At 40.0% G+C, this 13,187-nt stretch overlaps 1 protein-coding gene and 1 long non-coding RNA gene across 2 annotated transcripts in view; one reads left to right on the forward strand and one right to left on the reverse strand.

Annotated features, from left to right (window-relative positions):
* The window catches only part of LOC119720799 (inactive tyrosine-protein kinase 7-like), a 57,891-nt gene extending 53,510 nt beyond the window's left edge, over positions 1-4,381 (forward strand). The window contains exons 11-13 of the mRNA XM_038190649.1: positions 50-463; positions 1,223-1,455; positions 3,365-4,381. Coding sequence (XP_038046577.1) covers positions 50-463; positions 1,223-1,455; positions 3,365-3,940 — 1,223 coding nt within the window. The 3' untranslated portion in view covers positions 3,941-4,381. The remainder of the gene's footprint in view (positions 1-49; positions 464-1,222; positions 1,456-3,364) is intronic.
* Positions 4,382-6,162: 1,781 nt separating this feature from the next.
* LOC119720807 lies at positions 6,163-7,384 on the reverse strand. The gene is made up of 2 exons (XR_005270119.1): positions 6,569-7,384; positions 6,163-6,447 (listed from the first exon to the last, which is right to left on the reverse strand). It is a non-coding gene; the product is annotated as an uncharacterized LOC119720807 (long non-coding RNA).
* Positions 7,385-13,187: the final 5,803 nt, after the last annotated feature.

Consider the following 13,187-nt stretch of genomic DNA (forward strand, 5'->3'; position numbering starts at 1 on the left):
CTGTTCAGAATTTATCATTGCATTTTTGATACTGTTTGTTTACTTTCAGAGGGAACCCCACCAGGTTCCACCCCATTCACCCCTCAGCTGATGCACCGCACCATCGCCATCGCGGTGGGCTGCGCCCTGGCCTATATCATCCTAGTCGTGGGGCTGATGTGGTGGTGTCGGCAGCGACGACGCAAGCAGCGACGCCTGATGAAGGAAGAAGCAGCAGCTGCAGAAGCCGCTGCGGCCCTAGGCCCCGGGGCAGCGGGCGCCGACGGGGAAGTGGCTAAGCTGAACGGCAGCTTGCCCCACCCGCAGGCTAAGACCTACCACGACGAGGAGCAGAAGGCAGCGGCGGGCATGAGCAACGGTGACATGGCCATGAGTCCGCTGACGAAAGGTGCAGCGGGAAGGAGAGGCAGTTATGACAAGCTGCAGTTCCCGCGCCACGACCTGCAGACACTTGTTGTCATTGGTAAGTCTGAAGATCCACACCAGTGGTGCATTCCAGTTATGCGAACGGGAACGTTGGCACAGCCCTAAACTATTTTCAAAATGGCGGCTCCCTGAATGCCAGTCCTATCATACTGTTCTTAGGGAAAGTTGCTGTAGTTCCCAGAATTTCCAAACTGATGCAAATTTTATGAATCTTTAGGTAGAAATGCTTTTTAAAATTATGTGATTTTTATTTCGGAAAATGTATCTGTTTTGTGGCTTGTGTAAACCTTCAACTTCACAGAAGGTTGGATAAAGACAATATGCAGTTACATAACTACATATAGTTCAAGCAGCTTCTGGCTACTACTATGGTTTCTTAAGTGCTGAGAAATCTTAAAACTCATCCTTGGTTAGTGAAGATACAAGAATGATTCCATCTCAAAAATGCATTGACTCATATTCATTGGACAGTGTTCATATTCACCTCTATGTCAAGTTTAAAAAAATGAACGGTCAAGCCGTTTGTCATTTGAGTTTTTTACAACTTTTGTTGATGGCCATTCTCTGACTTCAGCCCCTATTAAGTTTGAATTAACATAAAAGTAAAGAGCACAAGTTTCTATCTTGAAAATGTCACCTTGTGTCAGAAAGATTGTAGCTGCCCCCCCCCCCCCCCATTTTCCAGCTTGGATGTTGTTTTTGTCTTAGTCATCACCGCCCTCTCATCGTAACAAATTTATAGTTGGTAAAGCAGTCACTCTATATTAAGGTTTTTCTTCTTTTTTTAACTCACCAGGCCATGGCTCGTATGGGGAGGTGTTCCTGGCCCGGGCGGTGGGCATCACGGAAGGCGTGGAGGCCACCACAGTCATGGTCAAGGCCTTGCAGAGCAAGAACGAGAGCCAACAGATGGACTTCCGACGAGAGATGGACATGTTGAGCAAACTGTGCCACGAGAACGTGGTCAAGCTGCTGGGCATGTGCAGGGAGGCTGAGCCACAACTCATGATCTCTGAGTATCTGGAGTGGGTAAGTGGCAGACTTGTTTTGCAGTCCTCAGGCCTCAAGGCTAAGTCCCAATCCGAGTACAGTACATTGCAATTGAAAGTTAACCTGGGAATGGGAATTTGTCTTCGCACTTTGTCTCTTCCCAGAGAATTCATTTTCATTTCACAAAGTGTGAAATTTTTTCCCACATTGGGAAATTTTTTTTCCCCACATTGGGAAAACATTTTCACGCCTTTTCACACAATTAGGATAACATTTTCACGCCTTTTCACACAAGCGGGAAAACGTTTTCACACCTTTTCACACAAGTGGAAAAAATTTTCACGCCTTTTCACACAAGTGGGAAAACATTTTAACGCCTTTTCACACAAGTGGGAAAACATTTTCACAAAATTTCCCATTCCCATTGAAAGTGATAACTTTCAATTGCAATGTACTGTACTCAGCGTCGAGTCCGAGTCCACCGTGGAAATTCATGAAAAAAACCTGACACAAAAATTTCAGAGAATCTTGGTTGCATAACTACAGAAGAAGGTTTCAAGAAGACGGTACAATATGAAAGATTTATTGTTTCAATTAAATGACTATTATTTCGAATTAAAACAATTTCAATTTAAAACAGAACAAATGTTTATATTGCTGTTGAGTCTTAGTCACTTACATCGATTCCAAGTCCCAAGTCCAGGTACGAAGTATCAAGTGTAAATCCGAGTCTGAGTCTATATTTAGAGTAACTCGAGTCGGAGTTGAGTGACAAAAATGTGACTTGAATCAGAGTCTGTCTGAGTCATGAGACGTACATCTCTGGTAAGTGGCCAATGACCTCCATGCCCTGTCTTCTAGCCCGTCACAAAAACAGACTGCTGGAAATTGTGAATTTGCGTGCTGGTAGTCAAGAGCCAAATTTGACTGTATAACACGGAGGTGAAACTTTTTCAATTTTAATCGGATCTAAAGTTTGTTTGGATCTAAAATAAAACAAGAGGCGGTGTCCGGCAATTGGGCTTAAAAGTTTATTGTACAAACTGTACGTATGTGTAACTGCGGCGCGGCCCAGATTTTGAATTACACAAATTTTTGTTTGGCCTATTTTTCTTTGGTTTCCCCATAGGCCAGTTTCATATCTGATAACAATGATTATGAACTTTTAGCATGAATTGAATCTGCAACCGGTGGAATAGTTAACAAGTGACAATTCAATTCCTATGAAAAGTGATTTACTCGCCAGTCAGTTTCCTGTGTGAAATGACTACTCTAGGCACAGGTTCACTGTGCGCCGAAAAAGCCCTGTATTGGTATTGGTGGAAGTGTTGTGCAAGTTATTGTTCAGAAAAACCTGTCATGGAGTAGTTTTGCTTTGTACAACAACTGACACTGTGCTTCTGCAATGGGTGTACAGGGATGGTATGCCCCGACAGGTTTTCGGACCAATCTTGGCATGATCACTGTATACTCATGGGAGCTTTGGATGTTGTATAGAAAAGATGCTTCATGTCTTATCACAATTCCTTCTTTGATCTGACAGGAATTTGATGGTACCCTTTCTAAGAAAAAAAAAAATTATTTTACTTATTGTACTATTGAATAATTTTGATTTCAAGTTGAATAATGGTGATTTAAGAGCATTTTACTTATCTAAATTCATCTTAAGACAAGATAAGTTTGCGGTAGCACCATGTGAATAAATCTCTTTTGTGAGTATGTGTGGTTCTGAAAAGAACCGGAGGGACTCAACGTTTCGAACAGTATGCTCTGCCCGATGCTCTGCCTGATTCTCCTGACGATGGGCAGAGCATACTGTTCGAAACACATACTCACAAAGAGATTTATTCACATGCTGCTACCACAAACTTATCTTGTCTTAGTATCTTTCCACCATGCAAACCTTCAAATCTCATCTTAAATTCATCTTTGCCTTGAAATTTGCTAGGGAGACCTGAAGCAGTACCTGCATGCCACCCGCGGCGAGAACGGTACAACCAATGTACCGCCACCTTTCACCCTGGCCCAGAAGCTGGATGTAATCAACCAGGTGGCCATGGGCATGGAGCACCTTGCCAGTCACCGCTTCATCCACGGTGACTTTGCTGCCCGCAACTGCCTACTCAGCCCGGCCATGGAGACCAAAGTCAGCCTGATGAGCGTCAGCCGGGACCTGTACCGGGCCGAGTACCACGAGTACAAGCAGAAGCTGGTGCCCGTGCGCTGGATGCCGGCCGAGGCCATCTTCGAGGACGAGCTGTCCACCAAGAGCGACGTCTGGGCCTACGGCGTCTTTGTCTGGGAGGTCTTTGCCCAGGGCGAGCTGCCCTACAAGACCCTGGACAACGACGCCCTCATGAGGGCGCTGTTGGACGGCAACCTGACGCTGGAGACGCCGGCCGGCACTCCGGATGAGGTGGAGATCCTGATGCACCGCTGCTGGGCTGAGAGTGCCAAGGAGCGTTACTCCTTCAGCGATATCGTCTTGGCGTTGCAGAATATATCACCTGATAGCAGTGTGTGAGAAACACATACAACAGACTGTCCCCCGGGGACTCTCTAGAGAGCTCACGCTGACATGCACAATCAAATTCTTAACCAAATCCCTACACGAATCAGCACAAAAAGGCGAGCTGCGTCATTAATTCATGTGTTTCTCAAGACTTGCAATTTTAGAGAGTAACTAGTTCTTGACAGTTTTAGAAGGTACATGTTTGGTTTCAAATGTTGTTTGTTGTTGCAAACTACATACAATAGTTGATCCTCACTTCAATGGTGTGCAGAGACAGGCTAATTGATGTATGAACTTTTGAGAAACCAAAATTTGCTTTTGTAGTTGACATAGTTCTCTGTCTCCTCTTTCCCCTCCAAATCCACACTGTGCCTAACCAGTTCATGCATTTTAAGTGATTGTGTGTCTTAAACACAAGGCACTTGCAAGTGTAAAATTAAACTAAGACCTACTGAACTAATAGGTCTTATTCACAGCCAGCATCTATTCAACGTTATTAAACAAAAGGGGAAGAATTCCATACATGGACATCACTAAGTGTTTCCCTGCAGTGAACTATCAGCCATCAGAAAGGGATAACATGTCCTAAAAAGTCAAATATAGCTGGAAAACTATTGAGGCATTTAATGAGAAAATAGTTAGCAAGTTTTCAGACCAGTCTCATAGGGTTTGTGCAAAGGGTGTCAAGCGATGCCCAAGTATGGAAGTCTATCTGCAAAAAGAGAGCCAGATTTCGGCGCAATCTCGTGGCGCCGCTAAGCAAACAAGTTTCTACTAACTCAGCCTCCATCATTTTAACAGAGACCATAAGCAGTAACCACAGCAAAAAGAATGGTAGCTGACGACGATCGTGATGTAAAACTAGTCATCTCCGTGCACACACATGTTAGCACATACATGTATTAGCTTCTGGGTGTCATGAAATTTGCTTAAGGTTAGCCAAAGGTTTCTGCTGTACCTTAAGCATTGCCATGAAATTGGCCCGTTGCTATCATCAGTTTCTAGGTAAACAGGCTAATTTGTTAGGCCCCCCCCCTTCAAACAAGTCAGTTTCAATTTTTTGCCCATTTTTTTAAAGTTATGTGTTTGTACCATTACGTAGTTCTGTACATGTGTTCATTCAATCAATGTGTGATGTGCAAAGAGCCATTCGGAAGCACAATGAAACTTCACCTTTAAAATCTGTGTACATGGTAGCATAGTTCACTGTCAAAATACATGTAAATCCCTTCTTTGGTTTTAGTATCTCGTGTGCTACAAACACTATAGTGTTTGAGGAGAATTGACCAAAAACGATTTTTTTCCCCTTACTATTGCATTGCAAAAGTCCTGTTTCTCTACAACTTTCTTGCTATACCACATGTAGTTTAGCAATGGGGAACAGCCTTGTAGTGTGCAAACTCGTTTTGAAATTTTTGTACAATTTTTTATATGATAGAAAATGCATTATGACATTTGATCAGGTTTACTCAAATATTTATTGAGGTTGAGGATTATCTTGTTTTGGACATTCAAAAGTCTTCCTTCTTTTAACCTCGCACTTAAGTTGATATACAGTACATTTAACCAAGAGGAACTTTTTTCTACATCAAATATCGGACGATTGAGCAATAACAACTAAAAATAGTCACCTCAAATACCAGCACTCCCTATAAAGGGTGATTGCTCCAATATTACTAAAATGCCCCCCCCCCCCTTCTCCCCTAAAAAAAGTCTGAATAACCAGTGCACATTTTGTGAAGTGCACAACGTGCGGAGGTGCGATGCACATATGTACAACATGCAATAATGGTGTGAGCAGGGGTGTACTGATGCTTAGCCATGCTGTTCAACCATTCTTTCTTTGGAAACTTTAACTGTGTGAAATGGATAGCTAGAGTAACTTGCAACTTACGGTATAACGAACCCTGTGTAGGACCAATGAGTGGCACCTGTGTGGCCCGAGTGCAGGTCATCGTGCACCTTTGTTTGCACACTATAGAGTACGCATGAATAATTATCACCTGACTGCGCATTTGAATGCATCATAACAAACCCTGTGTAGGACCGATGAGTGGCGCCTGTGTGGCCCGAGTGCAGGTCATTGTGCACCTGTGTTTGCACTCTATAGAGAACGCATGAACAATTATCACATTAATGCGCACCTGAATGCAGCATAACAGACCCTGTGTAGGAACAATGAGTGGCGCCTGTGTGGCCCGAGTGCAGGTCATTGTGCACCTTTGTTTGCACTCTATAGAGTACGCATGAACAATTATCACCTGAATGCGCACCTGAATGCAGCATAACAGACCCTGTGTAGGACCAATGAGTGGCACCTGTGTGGCCTGAGTGCAGGTCATTGTGCACCTTTGTTTGCACTCTATAGAGTACGCATGAACAATTATCACCTGAATGCGCACCTGAATGCAGCATAACAGACCCTGTGTAGGACCAATGAGTGGCACCTGTGTGGCCCGAGTGTAGGTCATTGTGCACCTTTGTTTGCACTCTATAGAGTACGCATGAACAATTATCACCTGAATGCGGCATAACGGACCCTGTGTAGGACCAATGAGTGGCGCCTGTGTGGCCTGAGTGCAAGTCATTGTGCACCTGTGTTTGCACTCTATAGAGTGAGTACACATGAACAATTATCACCAGAACGCACAGAAAGTAGGTGCAATGCAGCATTTGCATTTAAGTCTTTGTGCACCTTTGTTTGCACTCTAGAGTACGCATGAACAGTCATCACCTTAATGCGCACAAAGTAGGTGCAATGCACATATTCTCCTTGTCACCTTTGAAAGGACCTATGCATGACTTCCTCAAGGACTCTGTCAAATGAAGTGAAACTGATTCACGCGACTCTGTTTTTCTCTTTACTTAAAACACTCTACTTAAAAATCTTGGATTGTATCAGTCCAAACTATCAGATTGTTTGTGAATGAATTCTCTGAATGAAGATGCTGGCTGTATTGATAATATGATGACTATTTTAGATGACGTTGTGTTTATGAACAACTCTGTTAAACATTTGGTACCTTGTAGATTTAGCTTCGATTGGACATAATTGTAGTCTGCCTGTATTTCCTTGCCCATCTGTAATCCTTTTTTTATTAACATTAAGTATCAAGTTTTACTCGTTTAGGATTTTGTAATTTAAATTGGATAGGTTGATTTTTAAACAGGATTTCTATGTAATAATAACCTGACGTTGTCGGTATTCTACAGGCAACATTCAGCAATGTATTGCGTGTATGGGAACACGCAACAGAATTAATTATTGAATATGTCATTTAGAAGAAAAACCTTATTTGGATTGGTCAAGGGGTGATCATACGGAATGTGAGATTATCTCATGTGACTGACGAAAGCGATTGCTGCGAAAAAAAAGTACTTTGTTTTTTTTAATCCAACAACAAAAGAAATCCTTCCAATTATTTGTGTCATCTGTGATCAGGGCCTAATTACATGGCTCTGCTAGCCAATGAATTCTGCGCTTAGAATCACCATTCTATGCTAACATCGCCAGCAGAAAGTATTCTGGGCTAACCTGTAAGCACAGAATCCTTAGTTAGAGATCTGGGCCCAATTTCACGGCGCTGCTAAGCACAAAAATTTGCTTAGCACAAAAAAGTCTGGCTTATAAAAGCAGGTTACCAGCAAAAACTCCACGTGATGTATATTGCTAGTAATTAGTATTCAGCTGTTGTTTGCTTAGCATGAAAATAACATGGACTTTTGGCTGATAACCTGCTTCTATAAGCCAGACAAATTTTTGTGCTTAGCAGCGCCGTGAAATTGGGCCCTCTGTATGCATGCACTTCAGCCGAAATTTCCCGCTAACCTGCAAACTATGCTAATTGTAAGCACAGACTTTCCTGCTGCGGTAGGCAGGGATTTTTCGCTAACGTAATCGGAGCCATGAAATTTGGCCCAAATTCCGTAATGCTTTGTGATTTAAACAAAAAATTCTTTCAGATATTCTACAGAGAATTAATAGTGAACAGGGATTAAAAATAAAGTCAAGCATAGCATGAAGTTTTCAGATGAAATGTACTGATTTGATTTAGAATACATGTGTGAGGCATTCAGACATCAAATGTTTGACATTCCATCATACCGTATTTAAAAAAAAATTATTTCACAACTGATAACTGTCCTGCATTTTGCAATGAGGATCCCACCAATTTGGGTGTTTTAACCCACGCGTCATATGTGCCAAATTTTTGTTTGAGGTAGTCCCATCTTATAAAAAAATTTGTTTTTACTTTACATACATCTTTGCTGTGGAGGGTGTCTCTAATGTTTGATTAACATTGTTTTTATCAAATTGTTTTTTTTTTATACCAAAGAAAGTTTTGTCTCGATTAACTGTACTGTGAATTTGTTTTAATGAAATTACGATTGGACAAATAAGGGCACATAATGTACGGGGTACCAAGTTAAATGTTTCACCCGTTAAAATATGTTAGACTTGTCACGAGCCGTCCAGTGTTCCTATTAATGCATGACTGATGTAGTGAAAGTAAGGGAGTCTTTAGTGAAGTCTTTGTTATTGTAAAAGTTCTGTTTTGGACACGCATTTGGAAGCACATGTAAAATGTCACCTGCTTGTTTCATGCATTTCAAATCCTATTCGTCTGGATAAGCGCTGCAGATATGGAGATTAAGAGTGATTTGTGGGGCAGATAAGGGAAATATTTGGGGGAATTGTGCCTTTGATGATGCAAGCATGGCATTTGGCACACAGTCAGAGTATAAGAAAGATATTTGGCCATAGGGCCATCACAGATTGTCCTTTGAAAAAAAATATTATAGGTAGAATAACAAGCAATTTTTCAAAAGGCAAATCTGCGATGGCCCTATAGCCAAATATATCTTGTCATGACATGCTCTGACTGTGTGCCAAATGCCATGCTTGTATCATCAAAAGGCACAATCCCATCACCTATCTGCCGTACTAATTCATTGTATTCGTAAAGGGCTCTCGTCTGTCTTGTAAATAAATAAGCTCTTCTTTAATGTATAAGTGCACTACTTGCTGGTTTTTTTTACCATTATGTGCTGCAGTGTGATTCTGCATGGTTGAAACTCCCCAGACTTTGCAGAGATCAATTTTAATGTTGTGAATGGTTTTACTGCTACCAGAATCTTGATACAGGAAGAATGCATTTACTAGGGGTGCGTTTTGGCAGTCATAACCAAGAATTGGTTCTGTTGTTTCTCTTTGGCTAATGGTTTTGGGGGTTTGAGTATTGCATTACCGTGAGTAACTCTCGTCCATTTAAAATTCCCGCAGAAATTCACTGACAAGAAACAACCGAACCAATTCTTGGTTATGACCGCCGAAACGCACCCCTGACAGAACCTTTGTGCTTACAAAAATTGCTGGGCATGTTCAGCAATGGCAAAGTCTACATTTCATGTCTGGTTGTCTTGCAGTTCAAGTCTGGCTGATTTCCTTTGAACAAGTGAGCAAGATCGTACAGGTTTTGACAACCTTTGCAAGTTGGAAGCACAATTGTAGTTTAGCCATTTCGGTTTTCCAACTGTGCTCAAACACATCAAAATGTCAGTATTTATTTTGTGCGTTTATCCCCCAGTCAGAATTTAGGTATTCGCACGCACAGTTGGAATACTAAAGTGGCTCACTCTGGTCAAAAGATGTTGGATTGTTGGGGAAGGGGTTAGGCGCTCTGTATGATACATGACATGTACAGGAAAATAAGGCTTATTGTAGTGCATGATTTTTTGATCATTGTATTATTGTATGGTATTTAAAGCGTTAAGTGTAAAAAAAAAAAGTTTAAAAGATTGTTGCATAAAGTTCTGGTAACTGCTGTTGTTGTGCGAGTCTCAAGTGACCGGATGAAGAGTGTGTCGTAATGGTATTCCGTAGGAATATGTATGTACAGTTCAAGTGTGTATAATGACAACCAAAAAATGTGTTCAATGTAATGTACATGTATGAAAAGTGGTCTGCCTTGTACTATGATATGAGTGGTCTTAGGAAAGCGGGCTTCGCTGTTCTACAGAGGAAGCCAGAGTTTTTTAAAAACTTGTTTTTGTTCTAAAGTGATAACGTTCTCCCTCCTTTATTTGGAGGGGGGAGAAGAAGAAGTGTCGCAAAATACGCAACAATTTTATTGGTTAAATTGTGATAATTTGTGGTAGATTAGAACCTCTATTCCCAGCATCTGTGTAGAACTGAAAATTTGTTAAACCAAAAAAAAAGTTTTGAGGGGAAAAAAAGATGGAAGGTGATGATAATTTTAACTTTAATGGAACAAGGTTTGAAGGACAAGTGGAAAGCTTTGCGTGAAGCATTTGTGGCAAGAATTCTTCGGTTTTGAGAATTGCCCAAAATAATGATTATAAATTGAATTCATTGTACAGGTGCATATGTAATATTTAAATGGCTTAAGAATCTTAGATGTGAATTTGGAAGGTGCTTCCTTTCAGCTTGAGGGGATACAAGGCAGGCAAGTAGATACAAAGTAGGATGCCAAACTTCAGCTTGTTCATCGTTTTGATTATTTTTTTGGAGACTAAACAGGGTGAGTAAAAAAAAAAAGGAAATCCAAATGGTGGCCCTAATTTTTTAAAGAAGTTCTGCATGTAGCAATTTCCAGATCTAGGATATGAAAGCCCGATGAATAAGCTTTCTTTTAGTGAAAGAATCTTTCCAATCACTCATGTACTATCCAGTTGTGGAACTTTGATCACAATAAATGCAAGTGACATCTCAGCAAAACGAAAACTATTCACATGTCTAAAAACACAACAGAACACTGTCATAATCATAACATTTATTTAAAAACCAGCTGCTTTCAATGTTAACATAACATGCTTCATAAAGTCAAGAGTTAACATTCTTGCCCTGCCTTCTACTTGGCTACCCCGGAGACTTGATATCATTTTCTGGATACGACATGGTTTTATTTTTTACTAAAATCATGTACCTTAAATGTGATCCGTGGACAAGGTTAAAAAACAGTGTTTGTGTTCAAAATTTCATAACTGGAAAGGTACATGAGCGATTTAAATGATTCTTTCACTAAAAGAAAGCTAATTCATTGGGCTTTCATATCCTAGATCTGGAAAGCGCTACATGCAGAAATTCTTTACAAAATAGGCGGCACCATTTGGGTTTCCTTTTGTTTGTCTCGCCCTGTGAAAGGGCAAGTTTGGTTTTTACAACTTGCAACAAAATGTCCGAGCCCATCTTGTTTGTAAAGATGTAAACGTGTGTTCGACCATCCTTGTCGTGTATACCAATGTTAAACGTGTGAGGCATTTGATGAAGACGGGCTTTGTCAGCAGCAACAAAAAAGATGTAAGATTTTGGTATTGAGAAATGAATTGTACTGCCATGTGGAACTGTCTTCTGTGACAGGGCCTAACGTTTGTCAATTATGAACTGTGATGGTGATTTTTTAAGATTGTGTGATTAAGGGCTTTCGTTTTTGTGTACTTTTTGTTTTTCAAAGTATATATTTGTACATTTCTTTTATGCAACTGCAATCTCGTAGGAAAAAAAATTGTAGCTTTACTTTTTATTGAACTTTTTTTTTTAAAAGCTTGACTGTTTTAATGCATATGTAGGACACATTAAATGTCATGGCTGTCTACCTGCTAATGAAAGTAGTTGGTGTTTATCTGCATTCTATAGAGGGCAGCAAATACCAGATAAAGAAAGGACCATTGAGTAACCACCTCCATATACGCAATACAAGGGCACCATGTTGGAAAAAAACTTAAAATTGTTTGTTGCCAATATTTGTCCATTTCTCGCACTTCATTTTGATATTGTGCAGCCCACGTAATATAGGAACAACTGTTTTATTTTAAGCTGTGCAATCAAAGATAAGTGTTTTAAGAATTGACCCAAAAGTTGAATTCATGAAGAGTAAGCAACGAAAACGGGCTTTGGTCATCCCGAAAAACCATAGTTGACATGAAACAGCCATTTATCAAATAGGTAATATCAAATGTACAAATAATTTTTTTGACTATCTTACGTTCATGTACGTTTTACTTCGAATTCCCACAGTAAAAAAACCTTTAGATATTTAGATCATGAAGCAAGAGAAGACCTTTTGTAAAAAAAATAAAAAGTACTATTTTATATGCTTAATAATTCACGTTTTTACAATTCAATCATTTTTAGACCTTTGATTAAATGTTTGTGTGTATTATTTATTCCCTGTATAAAAGTTTATGTAATGACCACCGAAGTTTGTTAATGGACTCATTTTTAATAACCATTGTTAAACTGCAAGACCTTTTGTAAATTGCTTAATTATTGTATTTTGTAAGTTCTCATTTGATTGTTTTTCTTCCCAATTTTAGAGTAAATTACCCCCTTTGCAGTTAGATCATTTTATTAACAAGTGTCTCTTACACAAACCGAAAGTGAGCCTCTGTACGGACAAAAAAAAAGCTGCAAGATAGATTGTAGAATATGGAAACTCAAAAAAGTGCATAGATCCAAAGCGTCTGTAAAAAAAATGTGAACTTTCTTGAGAACCCAAAATGTGCAGTTTGTAGAAGCAGTGTTTGTGTATTTCATGTAGGTCATGCCACGGTATTAAACGACAGTAAGCATAGGATCATGTTATACTTTGTAATAAGGAGGCGTATTGTAATAAAAGTAATGTATACCCTCAAGTGGATGTGTTTGTCATTGTTTTTTTTTCTCCTGTGTATTTGTTGTCTACAGGGTGTATTAAACAAGATGGTTCTTGAACCATGCTTCTCGCCTGCTTTCGCCATTAACTGTAAAGAGTGACCTTTGACCTTGGTGTGTGACCTTTGACATCATTATCGTTTGAAGGTTACCATGTTGCATCTATGATTAAAGTTTGGTTCCAATTGAACTTCAACTTTTCAAAAAAGGCCACTGTTACATGTTCAGCCTATTATACAACTTGACCTCATATGACCTTAAATACGTACAGACATAGTGATTGCATAGTCTCTTTCCTGAACAAAGTTCAGGCGAGACAAAAGAGGTAATCCAAAAATAATGGGCTAATATGTAAAAGTTACGAACTTGAAAAATGTCCAAAGTGGCTCCATCCTTAGTTCATTAACTTTTCTTTGATACCTTACTTGCATCTCTTCAGTCACGGTGAACAAGCACCATTGATTTCAAAACAAAGGCCAACAAACCTCTGTTTCCAAGTTTGCCGAATTTAAGTGGTCAGTTAAGCCGTCGGATGTTGCTGTGGACAGTGTTCTGAAAGGGATATGTTTATTGTAATTTTGGTGC

The sequence above is a fragment of the Patiria miniata genome, unplaced genomic scaffold, assembly GCF_015706575.1.
Source record: "Patiria miniata isolate m_02_andy unplaced genomic scaffold, ASM1570657v1 HiC_scaffold_13, whole genome shotgun sequence".
Lineage (NCBI taxonomy): Eukaryota > Metazoa > Echinodermata > Asteroidea > Valvatida > Asterinidae > Patiria > Patiria miniata.